This window comes from Eulemur rufifrons, chromosome 30, assembly GCF_041146395.1.
Source record: "Eulemur rufifrons isolate Redbay chromosome 30, OSU_ERuf_1, whole genome shotgun sequence".
Classification (NCBI taxonomy): Eukaryota; Metazoa; Chordata; class Mammalia; order Primates; family Lemuridae; genus Eulemur; species Eulemur rufifrons.
Genome location: NC_091012.1, coordinates 53,205,813 through 53,223,836, shown reverse-complemented (window position 1 = coordinate 53,223,836; position 18,024 = coordinate 53,205,813). Strand labels below are relative to the sequence as shown.

The 18,024-nt window shown below is 50.3% G+C and overlaps 2 protein-coding genes across 2 annotated transcripts; one reads left to right on the top strand and one right to left on the bottom strand.

Annotated features, from left to right (window-relative positions):
• Positions 1 to 2,109: 2,109 nt before the first annotated feature.
• LOC138378896 (protein Cripto-like) lies at positions 2,110 to 5,536 on the bottom strand. Its single transcript, XM_069464206.1, has 2 exons — positions 5,415 to 5,536; positions 2,110 to 2,677 (listed from the first exon to the last, which is right to left on the bottom strand). The coding sequence occupies exons 1-2, from the start codon at positions 5,534 to 5,536 to the stop codon at positions 2,110 to 2,112; spliced, it is 690 nt and encodes a 229-aa protein (XP_069320307.1).
• A 3,408-nt stretch (positions 5,537 to 8,944) lies between these two features.
• On the top strand, positions 8,945 to 16,057 carry LOC138378895 (LON peptidase N-terminal domain and RING finger protein 3-like). The gene is made up of 3 exons (XM_069464205.1): positions 8,945 to 9,898; positions 12,639 to 12,757; positions 15,722 to 16,057. The coding sequence occupies exons 1-3, from the start codon at positions 9,079 to 9,081 to the stop codon at positions 16,055 to 16,057; spliced, it is 1,275 nt and encodes a 424-aa protein (XP_069320306.1). The 5' UTR covers positions 8,945 to 9,078.
• Positions 16,058 to 18,024: the final 1,967 nt, after the last annotated feature.

Here is an 18,024-nt window from a genome sequence, read left to right as displayed (position 1 = left end):
AAAATATTATATCATATTGTGATGAGTGATGTAGCCGGGTTTGCTGGGGTTACTTAGCATTGTTGGCCTACTCACTCATTTGATAATAACTAACATCACACTTCAAGTACATCATTGTAGTTCCTTCTTAGGCCCAATACTAATAAAGGCTATCACTTAGTGAGCACTTAACCTGGGCTGGGCTCTGTGGTAAGATTTTACATGTTTGATCTGATTGACTCAGCATCACAGCAATCATATAAGTTATTAAAAGCATCTATTAAAAGCATCATTCCTCTTCTTCAGATGGAAAAACAGCTTGTCCAATGTCACATGGCCAGATTTTGAATCCAGATTTTTCAAGTTTAAGATCTGTGCCCTGCCAAAGTCTTCAGATAAGGAAACTATCAACAGAGTGAAAAGGCAGTCCACAAAATGGGAGAAAGTATTTGCAAATCACTTATCTGATAAGGGATTGATATCCAGAGTATATAGAGAACTCCTAAAACTCAGTATCAATTAAAAAAAAAACCCCAAATTGATTAAAAAATGAGCAAACGCTTGAATAGACATTTCTCCAAAGAATATATGGAAATGGCCGAAAAGCCCATGAAAAGATGCTCAACATCATTTTTTTCGCTATATTTCCCATGTTTACTGTGCATACACAAATACACAATGTATTTTTAAAAATGGGCTTTACGATATATAGTTTTATCACCTTGTTTACAACTAAATGTATTGTGTACATTTTCTCTCTCCTACAACAGTTAAAATAATTATGTAGTTTAGAGAAAACGTAATTTATTAAGCAATCTTGTTGGGGAAATTAATTTTTTTTTTTTTGAGACAGAGTCTCACCCTGTTGCCCAGGCTAGAGTGAGTGCCGTGGCGTCAGCCTAGCTCACAGCAACCTCAAACTCCTGAGCTCAAGCGATCCTCCTGTCTCAGCCTCCCGAGTAGCTGGGACTACAGGCATGCACCACCATGCCTAGCTAATTTTTTCTATATATATTTTTAGCTGTCCAGCGAATTTCTTTCTATTTTTAGTAGAGATGGGGTCTCGCTCTTGCTCAGGCTGGTCTCGAACTCCTGAGCTCAAACGATCCGCCCACCTGGGCCTCCCAGATTGCTAGGATTACAGGCGTGAGCCACCGCGCCCGGCCTGGGAAAATTAGATATTAGTTGTTCCCAGGAAGATGTCATTCTTCTTACAATGCCTTGAGAAAAAAGGGAAGTCCTTGTCTTATACAGCTGTTTCTAGATGAGGGAAACTTGCTCTTGAACTTAGCCTTTTATCTTGCTTCCCTACTGCCACCTAATCACCCAGCAAGTAGCCCGTTGTATCTTTTCTAATCCGTCTCTCCCATGTGCTTCTCTTTCCTACCCGATCTCCCTGGAACACGTGCAGACAGACTTCCATCATTCCAGCACTCTGGTCCTGCCCTCCATTTCCTCTTCTTAAAGTCTTTCTTTTCTTTTACAGATACTATCTTAATTGATTTTGATCCACTCTACTCAAAACTTTATCCTCAGTTCCACGTTACGGATAGCCTTCAATAATCTGAAGACAGAATGCAATTGGTTTTTTTTATTCTTATTTGAGCATATTGTGGGGGTACAAAAGTTTAGGTTATGTATATTGCCCTTCCCCCACCCCGAGTCAGAGCTTCAAACGTGTCCATCCCCTAGACAGTGTGCATCACACTCATTATGTATGTATACACCCGTCCTCTCCACCACCCATATCTCCCCGACACCCGATCAATGTTATTCCTAAATGTGCTCTTACATGATGATCAGTGAAACCAATTTGATGGTGAAGAATTAAATCGTTTAAAAGAAAATATTAATAAGAAGGCCTTGCTAGAGTTACATATATCAAGAAACATAGGACTTGGGCACAATGTAGAGATAGCTGGCTTTGTCTGGAAAAAAAATGTCTGGGGAGAGGTAAGAAGTAGCTGGCACTTTAGGAAGTGTTAGGTACCATTATAGAAATGTATTCATTATTTTAAGGCAACTAACAAATGATCATCTTTCAGTTAGGACATTGGAACAGCAGTCTTTACTGGTCATGAAATTTGCATGGTATCTGAACTTGTACTTCCAGAAAAAGTCAAATGTCAGTTAATAGTAACTTTGTAGAGAAAGGCAGATGCCAGCTAACATAAAAGTGATCCATGCAGACAGTGGTATTTCTGGAGTCCCGGAAGCATCGGTGGGCTCAACCGTCGTCGCATTGTTGTCACACCCAGGTAGAAACGTCTGAGGAATGCAGCGGAGCTCACCGTGCCAGCATCTGCAGAAGGAGCACTTCTTGGGCAGCCAGGTGTCATGGGGTATAGTCCCACAGTTGTCTTTGCGTGAATCATACTGGCAATTTCGGCCGTAGAAAAAGGGGAGGCAGGCACAAAAGGCCCCCAGCATGCAGGTTCCGCCATTCAGACAGCAGGTTCTGTTTAGCTCCTTCTTGTCCTTTATTCTCATGGGTGGCACGAACAAGGAAGAACGAAGATGAACTGCAGGCCCCTCCCGGGACCGAATGCTGTCATTTCTGAAGGCCACATCTTCCTGAGATGGATCTGTAAGTTTGTGGGCCAACCCAGCAACTAATCCCAGTTCAAAAGCTGTGGAAAAGGCCATGATCAAAATCACACTGGAAGAGAAGCGTGCCATCTTCCTGTAGTCCGTAGCTCTTAATGGTTTAGGGGTAAAAAAAAAAAAAAATGTTAACATGGCTTAATTCAGAAAGTCATTGTCAAAACACCCAAAGGAAAACATTAATTTACTAAAGTGAAAGTGGCAATTTAAAATGAAAAATATCCCAGATGAGAAATATGCTTTCCCCAAAAGGTCTTCGGAGAAGCAGGAGCCAAGCGGGACACTCGCTCAACATCATTAATCATTAGGGAAATGAATATCAAAACCACAATGAGATACTACTCACAACCTTTATGATGGCTACTGTTAAAATAAACTGTAAAATAATTAGTCTTGGCCAGGATATGGAGAAATTGGAACCCTTGTGCATTGCTGATGGGAATGTAAAATGGTGCGGATTGGAGGTTCCTCAATTTTTTTTTTTTTAAAGTACCATATGATCCATCAATTCCATTTGTGGGTATATACCGAAAAGAATTAAAAGCAGGGGATAGAAGAGATATTTGTATACCCATGTTAATAGCAGCACTATTCACAATAATCAAAAGGTGGAAGCAATCCAAGTATGCATCAATGGATGAATGGATAAACAAAATGTGGTATATACATGTAATGGAATATTATTCGGCCTTAAAAAAGAAAGAAAGCCAGGCACAGTGGCTTACACCTGTAATCCCAGCACTTTGGGAGGCTGAGGTGGAGGACCACTTGAGGCCAAGAGTTCAAGACCAACCAGGGTAACAAAGCGAGAGATTTCATGTCTAAAAAAAAAAAGAAAAAATTAGCTGGGTGTGGTGGCATGCCCCTGTAGTCCCAGCTACTCAGGAGGCTGAGGTGGGAGGATCACTGGAGCCCAGGAGTTTGAGGTTCCAGTGAGCTGTGATTGCACCACTGCACTCCAGCCTGGGTGAGAGAGCAAGACTCTGTCTCGAGAAAAAAAAAAAGGAATTATTCTCACACATGCTACAACACGGATGAACCTTGAGGACATTATGCTAAGAGAAATAAGCCAGTGATTAAAAGACAAATATTGTATGAATCTAAGTACCTGAGCTACCTAGACTAGTCCATTTGATAGAGACAGAAAGCAGAATGGTGGTTGTCAGGGGCTTGGGGGAAGAGGGACTGGAGAGTCAGTGCCTGATGGGTGTAGAGTTTTGGTTTTGCAGGATGAAAAAAGTTCTGGAGATGGATGGTGATGAAGGTCGCACAACAGTATGAAGGTACCTAATGCCACTAAACCATGCATGTAAAAGTGGTTCAAATGGTAAGTTTCATGTTCCATATATTTTACCGCAATTTAAAAAAAAAAAAAAGATCTAGGCCCTGATTCTAACCATTTCTTCATCCTGCCAGAATCTTCAGATGATTTCATCTTGATGAATGTTTGCTGCTTTCCCTTCAGATAACCTGCCTTTTCTTTCTTTTTCCTCCCAAGACCAGACTGCTCTGGGCTAGGTCTCTAGAGCCTCCGCATTGGGCAGTGTCCCTGATGAGGGCGGGGCCCAGCCTTAGACCTCCAGCCCACTCAAGTCCTGGGAAGAAAATGCTTACTCCCAGGGCAGCCGGCACATATTTTACCCATAACAATTGGCAGATGGCTGTGGATCCCTTCTGTTCCCGGGAATCACATCAGGACTAAGTGCACTGTGCATTTCCCATCACTGGTAGCTAATCCCAACAATGACGTTGGGCATTGTTACCAATAGGCGAAGCACGGACAGAAAGACAGAGGCGAAGTGGCTTGGGCTGAGTCACACAGCAAAGTTAGAACTCCAGACTCCCAGCAACTAGCCTCGCCCTGGGCTCTGGCCCACACACCTGGCAGCTTGAGACTTGCTCCTTTTTGTACTCTGGGCAACAGACTCCCTGGCTAACCAAGCGGGTCTGACTTGTCTTACAGAAAAATGAAGCAAAATCTTCCTTGGGATGGTATCTTGTGATCTTTCTGTTTGCACTGGTTGGCAGGAGGCCAGGGTCCCCACTATTTACTGAGTGACCTTGAACACATCATTCAAAGTCTCCGGACTCTCGGTTTTCCCTTCAGTAAAATGTAGAGAATTATTGATGCCTCCACCCCAGGGAAACTGAGGATGAGGTAGGGAGAGAAGGATTGGGGTGCACTCCCCCAATCTATTCTACATCACCCTTTACATGGGGGAGCACCAAACCTAACCAAGCATCACAATCACATGGGTAGCCTTTAAAAATACAGTTCCAATTCCTGGGCCTTGGCCAGCCCAACTGACTTGGAATTCTCCTTTCCCCGTGCCTCCTGGCCCCCAGTGTGAAGGGAGTCCCCTTGTGCTGAGCGGTGGGGTGATATCTCACTTCTCTCCAACCTGGCTTAGAGCACCTTCTCTACGGGACTACAGTGCAGTCTGTTCCCTGTCAGCACTCCCTTGGACATCCTGTTTCCCCAATTTGGGCACTTTGTACATATCGCCTGTTGTTTTTCAAATCTTTGCCTCTTGTTTCCTCAGTTAGCTACTGGAGGATAAGGACTGTGTCATATCCTTCTGTATTATTGCCCCACAAATGCCAGCTCCATTCGCACACAGTATATGTTCAATAAATATTTGTTGAACTGATGGAAATATTGTAGATGGGAAATCTGAAATAATTTCTTACTTATTTGGGGGGATGTTCTGTGCCCTTTGGCAGCTTTCTGATCACATGGAAAAAACTCTATAAACAAAGAGACGTGAGCCCTAGCTTCCAATTTTGGCTGTGTTACAAACTCCCATTGTGACCTGTGGCAAGTCATTTGCCTTTTCTTGTGCTCAAGTGCCTCATGTGCAAAATCAGGGCTGATGGGCAAGCTTTCTGTTAGCGCTGGGTTTTTGGCTGCTTTGTGCGGGGAGTTAGCCACGCTGCCCGCAAAAGTTCGCATCCCTCAGACAGGGATCATCGCAAAGGATGAAAAAATAGTAGGAAACAGACATAAGAATAACACACAGAGCCAAAGATATAGTTTATAAAGTAAAGATTTATGAAGATAGACATATCTCTTCCCTCAGAAATGCAACCAAGACTGAATTCTTATAGCACAGGTACAGATTTTCAGTTGCCAAGGGTAACGGGATTTACTTAATAACGAGTAGTTTGGTTTAGGGTCAAAATGTTCTAAAAGGCTACTACAGATCCTTCAACTAACTCTATCTAGGTGAACAATGGGTTATCACATCTTCTTACGGCAAACTTCTAAGTTGTATGATAAGGCTATTACTTTAGCAAAAACAGAGACATCGTGGCTCTGGTAATTGTGTATTTTTTTTGTTTTTTTTTGAGACAGAGTCTCACTCTGTTGCCCAGGCTAGAGTGAGTGCCGTGGCGTCAGCCTAGCTCACAGCAACCTCAAACTCCTGAGCTCAAGCGATCCTCCTGTCTCAGCCTCCCGAGTAGCTGGGACTACAGGCATGTGCCACCATGCTCGGCTATTTTTTTCTATATATTTTTAGCTGTCCCTATAATTTCTTTCTATTTTTAGTAGAGATGGGGTCTCCCTCTTGCTCAGGCTGGTCTCAAACTCCTGAGCTCAAACGATCCGCCCACCTGGGCCTCCCAGAGTGCTAGGATTACAGGCGTGAGCCACCGCGCCCGGCCGTAATTGTGTATTAAAACAAATTTTGGAAGTCAAGCACCAGCTGTCTCTTATGCTGTTTACTTTAACCGCATGGTTCCGTCTGGGCCCGGCTGGGGCCCAGTATCTTATAATCAGCTCTCATCTCCGGAGGCCTGTCTCCCTTAATCAGCTCCGGCATCCCATGGCCCTAGGCCAGACCTGCTTTCTCTTTCAAAACAGGTGAGATTGCAGGGTGGCCTTGGAAAGCAGCCGCTATTGACCGCTCAGACGCCCTCCTGAGGCGAGGTAGCTTTTGATATGCTAACACGTTCACATTTTCCTTTAGGGCAAAGCCTTGCAAGACCCCCCAAATCATTTCTGTTTCTAAATACATATGGGGCATTTCTATAAATCAATATTTCTTAGGCTCAACAACTTTGTATATCAAGGGGCAGTCTTTTTTCCCATATCAATGCCATTAATGCCCAGGGTGCCTTTTTTTTTCCCCCATGTGAGGACTGCAGGTTGATGGGTCACCCCAATTTATAACATGAGAAACTCAAGTAGAGAGCAAGTAAGTGCTTTGGCCAGGCTTCCATGCATAGAGTGTGTGTGTGCACGCATGTATGTGTGTGTGTGTGTGTGTGTGTGTGGTTGGTCACTCCTCACACAGGACTCTGGCTTTGACTGGGTCTTCCCTCCCAGAGCTGTTTATCCATCCTTTTAAAGCACAGGACTGTTCACCCTTGATTAGCTGCATGCCCATTCTCCCCTCTATGAATGACCCAAGGCAAAGGTATGACCTACCAGCTAGTTTCCTTTTGTCCCTCTGCACACTCCCAGCCAGGGCCAGAATGTCCACTGCTATGTTTAGTAAGATGTGTTCAAGCACTGTCCTCAGACGAGGAGAGGAAGAATACAAGACACCAGTCCTTGCCCTCATAACAAATCATGACAAAGCTGGCCAGGGCTTCAGGCCAATTTTGCCTATGTGCTCCTCGTGCCTTCCTGGCTACATTCTGAGTTTCTTTCTTTCCTTGGTCTCCTTTTCCCTCTATGTGCTGCTTTCCTTCTCCCCTCTGACTCTCCCCCCCACCACCATGTCCTGTCTGTCTTACCTGAGAGAGGCTTTAGTGCTCGCTGCACAGAACCTGCTGTCTGGGACCTCGGTGTCCACTCAGGTGGGTTTAATGACCTAGAGAGACTCAGAGCCCGGAAGGAGCCTGGCATCCCCAGTTCTGAAACATGACTTCATACCAACTGAGATCAGCTCTGACATTTGTTCAGAAGCAAAAACGACGGTTTCTCGAGTTTAGGTGACTTGCCCGAGGTAACCCAGCTAAGAAGTGGCCACAGCTGAGCCAACTGTAGGTTTTCAGGTCCCTGGGGTGGCACTCTGCTTCAGGCAGTGCCCACCCGCTCTGGAGGGCAGTTGAGTTAGGGGCAAGTCCAGACTCTGCTTCCCTGCTTGCAGCAGTGCGACCCTAGGGAAGTGCATTATTCCTTTAGGTCTCCAAGTCTGTCTCTCATTTGTGCTCTGGTCCTAAATGTGGGGGTGGGAGGCAGACAAAACAGCACGTGTGGATGGCCACCACTCTGGCTGTCTGGATGTGTGCGCGGCACCGTCGAAGGCCCCTAGCCATCGTGAGCAAGGTACCCAGGCTCCTGCCTGGCCATACTCTCGCACAGCCCCCCCACTGGGACGCGCCAGTGTCAGAACTCAGCGCTCAGGAGCGGCGAATCTGGAGGCAGCTCAGCCGGCGGCTGTGCGGTGCCAGGCTCCGCGGACTTTCTCCGGAGTAGCGCTCTTGGCTCGAGCCTTCCGCCCGCCATTCTCTCACGCCCGCAGAGTACCCCCGACCCCAGCAGGCCAAGTTCTGGCGGCAGCGCCCATCCGGCCAGCGGCTGCCCGGCCGGGTGCGTCTCCAGCTGGGCGCCCGCCGGCCGCCCCAGCGCTACTTCTGGCGTTGGGAAGAGAGAGGGAAAGAGCGGGGCAGGCGGGGCGCCTTCCCCCAGGGCCGAGCCAGCACGCGCATCCTGTCCTCCAGTCCTTCACTGTCCCCCGAGCGCCGCCCAGGTCCTGCGCCCGCCGGACCCAATGCCCCGAGTCGCTCCCGGCACGGAAGACCAAGCGCCCTCAGAAAACCGCACTCACCACTTTTGGGGGGCTCCCGAGGGAAGGCAAGGAGCCGGGGCGGGGCTCTCTGGGCTCCTGGCTCGGGACGGGGGGCGGCACTCGCGGGTACCCGGCTCAACCCTCCTCTCGCCTTCGCAGACAGCAGCGTCTCGTCAGGAGGGAGCGCCTCCCTTGTCCCAGAAGACCACTCGGACCACCTGCATATAAAGGTACCCGCCTGTCCTGGGAGGGGCAGAGGGGCGCCAGCGAGTGGCTGGCAGAGGAAACCTGTTTGCTGGCCCATTGGGAGGTGGGAGGGGGTGGGGTTGGAGACGGAGAAGCCAGAGCGAAGACATTGGTTTCCCGGCTTCTTCTGGAAAGGAACTCGGTTGGGAGGGGGAAATGAGGCGGAGTGTAAACACAAACAACCTCAGAAAGAAGCCAAGAAAAGCTAAGCCAAAAGAAGCAAGCGCAACGCTGTTACAAAACTGTCTGGTTTTGTCACAATTTCCCCGGCGCCGGCCAATGAGCAGCGTGGCGGCGCGTCCCGTGGTGCCGTTTTATCTAACACTTTGCTGAGACAAGACAGTTATTAGGCGGCGCAGGGTGGCCGGCATGGAGCTCGTAGAGGCGCGGCCGGGCCGGTCGCAGGGCGGCACGCCAGCCGTGGCAGCCCCGCTTTCCTCCAGCCACCGCTCCTTGCTTCTTGTCCCCGGTCCCTAGTCGCCTCTGCCCCGCGCGTGTCCCTGTCCCTATGGATTCAGTCCAGACCGAACAGATGCTGAGCTTGCCCGCCGAGCTCAGCAGCAACTTAGAGCCGGCGGAGCCGGCAGAGCGGGTAGCATCGGCGGCCCGCGTAGACACGGGCCCCCGCCCGGAGACGGCTACAGAGGGCCCCGCACCTCTACTGACGCGGGAGCCGGAGCAGGATCAGTCTCCGAGGACCTTGACGCCGGAGTGCAAAGTCCTGCTCACGCAGGCCGACGCCTTGGCGTCCGGGGGGCGCCTCCGGGAAGCCCTCGCGGTGTACAGACAGCTCTCAGAGCGGCAGCAGTTGGTGGCCGAGCAGCTGGAGCAGCTGGTGCGCTGCCTGGCGGAGAACGTCCGGCAAGGCGAGGCGTCGGCGCCAGCGCCCCCGGACGCGGGCAGCGGTGCAAGCTGCGTGGTGGCGGAGGAAGAGACAGGGGCGGCAGCGGTCGCGGCCACCGAGGTGTGGGACGGCTTTAAGTGCCGGAAGTGTCACGGATTTCTTTCAGACCCCGTGTCCTTGTCGTGCGGCCACACCTTTTGTAAACTGTGCCTAGAACGTGGGCGGGCAGCCGACCGGCGCTGTGCGCTGTGCGGGGTCAAGCTTTCCGCGTCGATGGTGGCCGCTGGGCGGGCGCGCGGGGCCCGGCGGGCTGGGCAGCAGGCGCCCCCGCCGCTGCGCGTCAACGTGGTGCTCAGCGGCCTCCTCGGCAAGTTGTTCCCCGGCCCGGCGCGGGCATCGCAACTCCGGCACGAGGGCAACCGGCTGTACCGCGAGCGCCAGGTGGAGGCGGCACTGCTCAAGTACAATGAGGCAGTCAGGCTGGGTGAGCCCACCGCGCCACCGGGGCCAGGGCTGGGGCTCAGGCGACGCGAGGGGCCGGGAGAGTGAAGCTGGCAGGAGATGGGGCTTGGACCAGGGCAGAGGAGGGTGCGGGGACGGATGGACAGTGGCCCGGTGGGGGAGGGGATCTCTGTGGCTCCCTCTCTGACTGTCTTCCCCTCCTGAGCTATCTTTGGCTCTGCCTCTCTCTCTTGCTCTTTGTCTTTTCCCGCGACTCCTGTTAGCTTTTGTGTTTCTGTGCCTCTCAGCCTCTGTTTCTGTGTCACCTTGTTTCTGTCTCTTTTTCTCTGTCCCTTCGCATCTCTGTCACTCTGTTTCTCTCTTGCTCGGTGTCACCGTCGCTCTTTCTCTGTCTCTCCCTGTCCCTCTGCACGCCCGGCCCCCTCTTACACCTGCCCGCACCTTCCTTGCCAGGCAGGAACTTTGCACCCTCCCCACACTCGCGCGGGGTCCTCCGGGCTCTTGCCAGTGGGAGATGTGCGGTCAGCGCCCGCGTCTGCTGCCCCCGCCGCCGGGAGTTGTCCCTTCCGGGGCCGCGGCTGCCTGTGGGGTGGGTCCGGCGTGGAATTAGGTCAGGAGAGCACTGGTTGCATAAGGGCCGCGGGCGGCCCGGGCCGGGCGGCCCCTCCTCCGCGCGGGCGGGCGGGATTGTGTAACGGCTGAGGTAACCGAAGTGGGCCACGCTCGCCTCGGAAACCATCCCGCGAGCGTGTGCGGGGGGCGGGGGAGCGCTCGCGCCCCGCTGCCCTGTGACTCATTGTCACCGCTTCCTATCACACGATCCTCGGCTGAAATAGATGCTCCCCCCGCCGCCAGCCCGCAGCCTGTGCCCTCAGCTCGAACCCCTGAACCCCGCCTGCCCGGCGAGAGACTGAGCCAGGCAACTGCTTGGGGATCCCCGGGGACTGTGCACTGGCTACGAATGGGGCGCGCCCCTGTCCGGCTTTCCTGAGCTGCCTGGGAGGGCTGGGTGGGCTTTGCAGTGTCAAGGGCAATGGGGGCGGCCCCCCACCTGCAGCTGGACTAGGGCACCCTAGCTCCCTCAGGGAGCCACTCTCCCCGACGCCCCACGCCCGGACCCAGGAAGTGGCCGCCGAGCCGCCAGCCGGCATCGCCCAGCCCCGGCAGACCGCCAGGAGCTCGGCCGGCGGGGCGCGGTGTCTGGCGAAGCATGCCAGGGAGGAGGCAGCAGGGCCGGGCAGCAGGGCCCTGGGATTCAAGGGTGCCCTGGGCCCGACTCCGATGGGTGGGGGAGGGGTGGGCTGGAGTGTCCACGTGTTGAACCTCCAGCCAAACTTGCAACAGGTAATGGGGGAGGGGGAGGAACGAGGGCTGACTGGGCAAGGCTGGCAGCAGAGGGATGGGGGGTCCCCCACCCACTCCCTGTCTGTGCCCAGGCAAGGCAGACTGTGCGCTGTCACCCGGCTGGAGTGTGCTACAGAAGAGAAAAGACAGAAAAGACTGTAAACTCTTTGCTAATGTCTTAAGAGCAAGTAATGGGCACCCAAGCAAGCCCTCAGCACACCCCTGCGGAAAAAACCACCAAAGCCTGTTGCCAGCAGAAGCTGGAGCCCACACCTTGGGGAAGAGCAGAGCAACGTGAATGAGACAGGTGGAGGCCACTTACACCCAGATCTCCAAGGGACGTTCCCTTCCTTTCAGCCATCCCCCAGGGACCAGGAAAGCCCCATCCCCTCCTATTGCTGCCACGTCATTTCCATGGAGGTTCTTCCTTGCACTTTGGTCAATCCCCTCAGAGCAGTCAGGGTGAAAATGTCAAGACCAGCTTCACCCTTCTAAGGGGAAAGGCGCCTCCCCAACAAAGACTATCGTTGTTCTGGAAGATGGCCAGCGTCTCCCTATTATTCCAAGTACTGTACCCACTATGAGAAAAGGGAACCTGCCCCCCATTCCAGCTTCAAAGCTTCAAAGTCTGACTAGTTCTCAGTGACTCTGACCAGCTAGCTGTGTGACCTTGAGCAGACGCCTTGCCCTCTCTGGGCTTGATTTAACCCATCTGAAGAACGGGGTGGTTGAGTCAGGTGATCTCTAAACACCTGTCCAGCTCTGGCATCTAGTGATTCAGAGCGCCGGTGAGAGCCAGCTTCACCTTATTCCCAGAAACCTTGTCCAGACTCATTCACATTTGGCCACCTGTAATGAGAGGATGGGACCTGGTGAACGTGTTTCCATTTTCTTCAGGGAAGCTTCGTATGTGCTGGGCTTTGTGGAGAGAGGTATTGCTAATGTCACCAGTCATTCCCTTCTAGAAGACTAACTTGGATTTGTCTTCCTGGTGGTCCAGATAGGGTCACATCTGACCACGTTCTTCTCCTTCCTCCCTGGCCTATTTCCTTGTTGGTGATACCTCACTCCAAAAGCAGTCTGCCAGGCACGAGCCACCTGTAGCCATGCAGCAGGGTGCTGGAGATTCCTCTATGTCAAAGTCTCTAATGCACCGCTGACACCACAGGGCCTCTAACGAACCGCTTGTGAGAGGGGGCCAAATAGTACTTCTTTGTTGGGGCAGCTCTGACTCAGAGTGCTGGAGGTGTGGAAGGCAGGGCAGCATGAGGACTGGAAATGGAGCCTAACCCTTTAGATCCCAGGAGAGAAGTCCTAGATAACTTGTCATTTGCTCAAGATCCATCCTCTCAGAGGACTTATCCCGTGCTTGTACCGGGGGCCGTTAATAAGGTCTTTTTCCCCTCTCATTTTGGCAGCTCCAAATGACCACTTGCTTTATAGTAACCGGACTCAAATTTATTTCACTTTGGAATCTCATGAGGATGTACTACGTGTTGCAGAAATAGCATGTAAGCTCCGCCCAAAGGGTTTTAAGGTGAGTGTGGGATCGGAGAGATGGGAAGGGGTTGGACTGTAGAGGGGAATTGTCAGGAAAGGCTGCCTCCCTGGGAGCAGGTGAAGAACAGGAATTGATAGTAGGAAAATGTGTGCTCTCTTTGATTCTAACTGATGCTATTCGCTTCTGTGACTATGCTTGCTTTTAGTTGTTTGATAAATATAGTTAATCAGAATGAAAAACAGGGATAAGAGCAAAGGTAACTCCATGATAGGCTAGGCTTCCTGGATGTGAGAAGCCTAGTCCTGCTTCTGTATATATGGCTTGCTGGCTTGGTGCTTAGAGCGTAAGTGGAGCCATGGCAGGCTTCACTAAAGTAAAGGAAAACAAAGCCCCGGGGAGGTAACCGCAAGTTACTTCCTGATAAAGGGCTGGATAGTCCAGGTGCCCTCCAATCAACTAAGTAGATAAGAAGGGCAAGACATGATCAGCGCATGAACGGCTTGTGCAGGGCGTGTGTTCCCAGTATCGCTTGTAACCAAAAATTAGAAGGTATGCAACAACAGCCCCCCTCCCCCGTCGGAGACCCTCCTCTTCCCCTGGATGATGTTAACTACAACTGGCGCCAGCGCGAAAAGCCCGAAGCTTAGAGTCAACAAACCAGGAGCCAACGCGATCAGCCACTTCTAAAGAAAGGACAAATAAGCTAAAGGGGGATGAAGAGCAGACTAGTGTGTCGTGTGCAGACTAGTGTGTCGTGTGCAGACTAGTATGCCGTGTGCAGACTAACGTGTCGTGTGCAGACTAACGTGTCGATAGAAAACTGGCATACAGAAAAGTATAAAAGCTTAACCTTTACCCCAGGGCGGAGTCCTAGTTCGTGGAGAGGCCACTGCTTTGGTGCTCTGGAATATGGACCCTAGCTCTGGCTAGCCAATAAACTCCTTTGCCTTTTTGCAGTCTCAATGACTCTGCCTCTCTGTTCCTGGGGAGAACGGGAACCAGATCTAACAGAGGGGCTCTAGAGCTCAAGCAGAGCAGGAAGAAGGCTTTGCAAAGGAGCTGGCGGGCCCTTGGGAAGGGGTGACTCAGGTCTGCAAGGGAACTGGATTCTTCCCCAATTCAATCTTCAACTGACGACCTGCAGAGCAGCCTGGGCTTTGTGACTCTCCAGAATATGGACTTGGGAGCTAGACTGCCTGAGTTCCTTTCTCAGCTCTGCTACCTTTACTGGCTGTGTGGCCTTGGGCAAATCACTTAACCACACAGAGCCTCATCTCCTCATCTGTAAAATGGGGATATTCAAAGCACCCACTAAATAGAGTTGTTGTCAGGATTACATGAGCTAATATATGTAAGGTGCTTACAGCGGTGCCTGGCACATAGCATTATCTATGTTTTCTACCACATTCATCATCATCGAGATTTTCCAGGAACATTGGAAAGAGGAGGGTGGGAGAAGTATTTGCTGGCCTGGCCCTCCTGAACTTCTACTGACAGCCAGGCTCCTTGGGAGCTTAGCCAGCTTTCTTTGAAGAGATCCTCACACTCACACAACGGTTGTGCCATTTCAAGTCCTTCATACAGTCAGTTGGCCTGCTGGCATCCCCGAGCATTTAGGTCACATGGTGGGGTGGAAAGAAAGACAGCCTAGGCATCTCTGGGGATGCCAGGATGCAAAGTGTCACTTTCTGCATCGCTGCCTGGCCTGGGGACTGGCCCTCAGCCACGTGTCACTGTTTTGTTTAGAAGATTAAATTTAAGCCTGTGCTCTCCTACTTGAAACCTAAGTGACCATGGGGAAGTGTCTTCACTCTCTGAACCCCAAGTATCCTTGTTTGCAAAATGAAGCTACTGCTAACTGCCCTGATTGCCTCACAGGGATGCAGTGAGGATCAAAGGTGAACACGGCCAAGAGGACGTTCTGCAAGTTATGAAGTTTGTGGGTCTTGGTGTAGTGCTCTCTCCGCACACCCCAAGGATGCCGTCCTCAGAAAACCAATTTATCCAAGTTCAGGTCCATGATCCCTTATTTGAATCTCATGGGACTTGATGTGTTCAGAATCCAGAATGTTTTAGATTTTGGAAAGATCATATATTAGATAATGTCCACAGTGCACGCTGGACAGGCCCCCCATAATCAAACACACTATTTCTGCAGCAAATGATATGAAAATTCACACTGAGTGGGACGAATATTCTAAAACACTTTACATCAGTGTAGGGTCAGATTTTGTCACCTAATGACTTTTGATGCCAATCTTATAAAAATATTGGATTATCAGAATGTTTTAGGAACTGGGAAGTTCAGATAAAGCACAATATACTCTGCCATTAATGTCAGGTGAACTCATAAATGTTCTTTCATGAGAAGGTTTTCAAGAGTGACGATGGATTAGTATGTTCTCTTTCCCAAGGAACACATGTAGAGTTTAGTAGTGCTGTCTTAACCCAAGGGAGCTTCAGTGGGGGCATTTTAGGTCTCATGGCAGTATACGAGTCAGAGAGCTGCCTGGGGGTAAGAGGACTTCCCTTGCAACTCTTTCCACTCCCACCCTAAACCCAGGGCCTAGGGCCTTGACTGCGTGGTGGGAAGCAGGGCTGAGAAGGAGTGGAGCATTTTGGATGAAATGGGACCAGTGACTTCTCCGTGAAGGAAGAGTTGGTGGAAATATTAAACAGGAGTGTCGCTTCCCACAGTGGTGGGGTGAGGGGTGGGGGCAGTGATAAGAGAAATTGTCTTGGAGGTTGAGACAGGACTCAAACTGATGCGTATAATTCAAAACCACCTCATACCCTGATTTGCATCTTTCCCACAATTTCTATGTGAAATGCCCCACAGGAGGGGGTTCACCTGGCAGCCCTATTCCAGCCATGCAGCAAGGGCTCAGTGGTACTCAACACACCCTATCGGTGGCACAGCTCTCAGTGGGGTGAGCTGGCTGCCCCGAGCAGGGGGAACGTATGGGCTGCTGCTGCTTGGCGTGATTAGTGGGATCCCAGAGGCCTCTGCAGTCGCCCTACACTTGCCCCTGTGGCTGCCCTGCGGTGTTACGCAAGCCTTTCTCCAGGAGCCCCCTGGTAAACGCTGCTGGGAGGAGCAACAAGGGAGGACATCAGCAACCATGTCAGCCAAGAGTAGGCTCCAGAAGGAGGTGGGGGCATAGGGAGAGGTCCCCAAGAGGTTTGGAGCAGGGGCCACTGCCCAAGAAGGCAGCTCCGCCAGCCCCTACAGCCAGACCACAGCCCGAGGGCTCCAGGGCCCGCAGAGGCCTGTTAGCAGGGGAGGCAGGGGAGTGCCCAGCAGCTGCGACCTGGCCTGGAGGGGCCAAGGTGTAAGTGGGGAGACTAGTCAAGAGGCTGTTGCACTAGACCAGGGGAGAAATGATGGTGGCTTGGCCTAAGGTGGTGGTAGTTGAGATGGAGAGGGATGGATGGATTCAGGATATATTTTGACATTTTCATGGGAAGGACATTGCATGGAAGGGAGTGAAAGGGATAGTGACCCCATTTCAAAAGGAGGTTCTCTGGGCATTACCTTCAGATAAAATACAGAACAGAATAGATGCATGCCTTCAAGTGTTTTTATTAGATATTATGGATTCAGAGTTCTCTATTATATAAGCTGGGCTGTTTATCGTGGAGTTTGTATTTTCTTTTTTTCCCCCATAGATGTTAGGTAGTGTTTCTCTCACCCAAGAGAAAACAAGGAAGGGATTTGTTTGGTTCCTTCCTGTGTTTACCTTTGCCAAGGACCTTTGTCTTGCTAATCATTCTCTGCTTTTTCAAAGAGGGTTTGAGGTTCTGTGTTGTCACCTAAATTGTGACCTTTACAAAGCCCCACTGGTTTGCTTGGGGTTTCACATGATGTGCCCTTCCCTACATTTAGGTCTTTACATGGAATAGTCTCTGACTAAAAGTTTATTTGTCTTTCAATGTTCATCTCAAGAGCCACCCACTTCAAGATGTCTTCCTTGATTTCCTCAGCCTAAAGTAATCCTTCTCTTTCCTGGGTGAGTCATAGCTCTGAGCTTATTCCTCTTATTTGGCCCACATTCATTCATTCGAAGTCATATTTATTGCTTTGTACTTATTTGTATTCATGATTCATATTCTTTGCCAGATTTTAAATTCCTTGAGGGTACGTCCATGATGTTCAACTTTAAATGAATCCTTTTTTCTTCATTGTCAGAAGCAAAAGAAGTTTAACGGTAAAATAAATTGAGAAGTTCTCCCAAGTGCTTTGAATCTAATCTTTAGTTCCCCTTGTTTCTGTCAAGGACTTTTCCTGGGAAACGTTGAGTCACTTGCTTTGTCCCCAGTGATCTCCTTTGTAACTTCAAGCACCAGCCTGTGATTTTCTATTCCATTGCTTCGATGGAGTTATTTCCACCAGGGGGAGCTGGGGAGCTGCTTACTATGCTCTATAGTTCTTTGTCTTTGTCTTTGTCTTTTTCTTTTCTTTTCTTTTCTTTTTTTTTTTTTTTTTGAGACAGAGTCTCACCCTGTTGCCCAGGCTAGAGTGAGTGCCGTGGCGTCAGCCTCGCTCACAGCAACCTCAAACTCCTGGGCTCAAGCCATCTTTCTGCCTCAGCCTCCCCAGTCGCTGGGGCTACAGACATGCGCCACCATGCCTGGCTATTTTTTTCTATATATGTTTTTAGTTGTCCAGCGAATTTCTTTCTATTTTTAGTAGAGATGGGGTCTCGCTCTTGCTCAGGCTGGTCTCGAACTCCTGAGCTCAAACAATCCACCCGCCTCAGCCTTCCAGAGTGCTAGGATTACAGGCGTGAGCCACTGTGCCCAGCCTGTTTTTTCTTTAGTAGCGAAAAGAAAGGAGACTTCCTCAGATAAAATGTCAAAACAATGGAAAAACCAACGGTAAGAAGTAGGAACTGAGTATCTTCTGGGATTTGACATGGTCCCAGCACTAGCTGGCTGCTCAAATGCTATTTCACTTGTCATAGTGTGTTTTGGTATGATTCCGGCCCATCTGTCAAGATTTCCCTCTTCCCAGTCTGCTTCATTCATTCCATCTACAAATACACAGTGTCAGTTATTGTCATAGATCATTAGGCTTCATCTGTGAATAAAACAGACCACGTCCCTGACCTTATAGAGCTTATATTCATATATGGGCAGCAGACAACAAGTGAGATAAATAAATAAAATACATAGTCTATAGATAGCCATAAATGTGAGAAAAAAATAATACAGGGTCTTGTAAGCCATTGTAAGGATTTTGAGTGAGATGGCAAGCATTGATGAATTTTGAGTAGAGGAATGATGTGATCCGACTTATATTT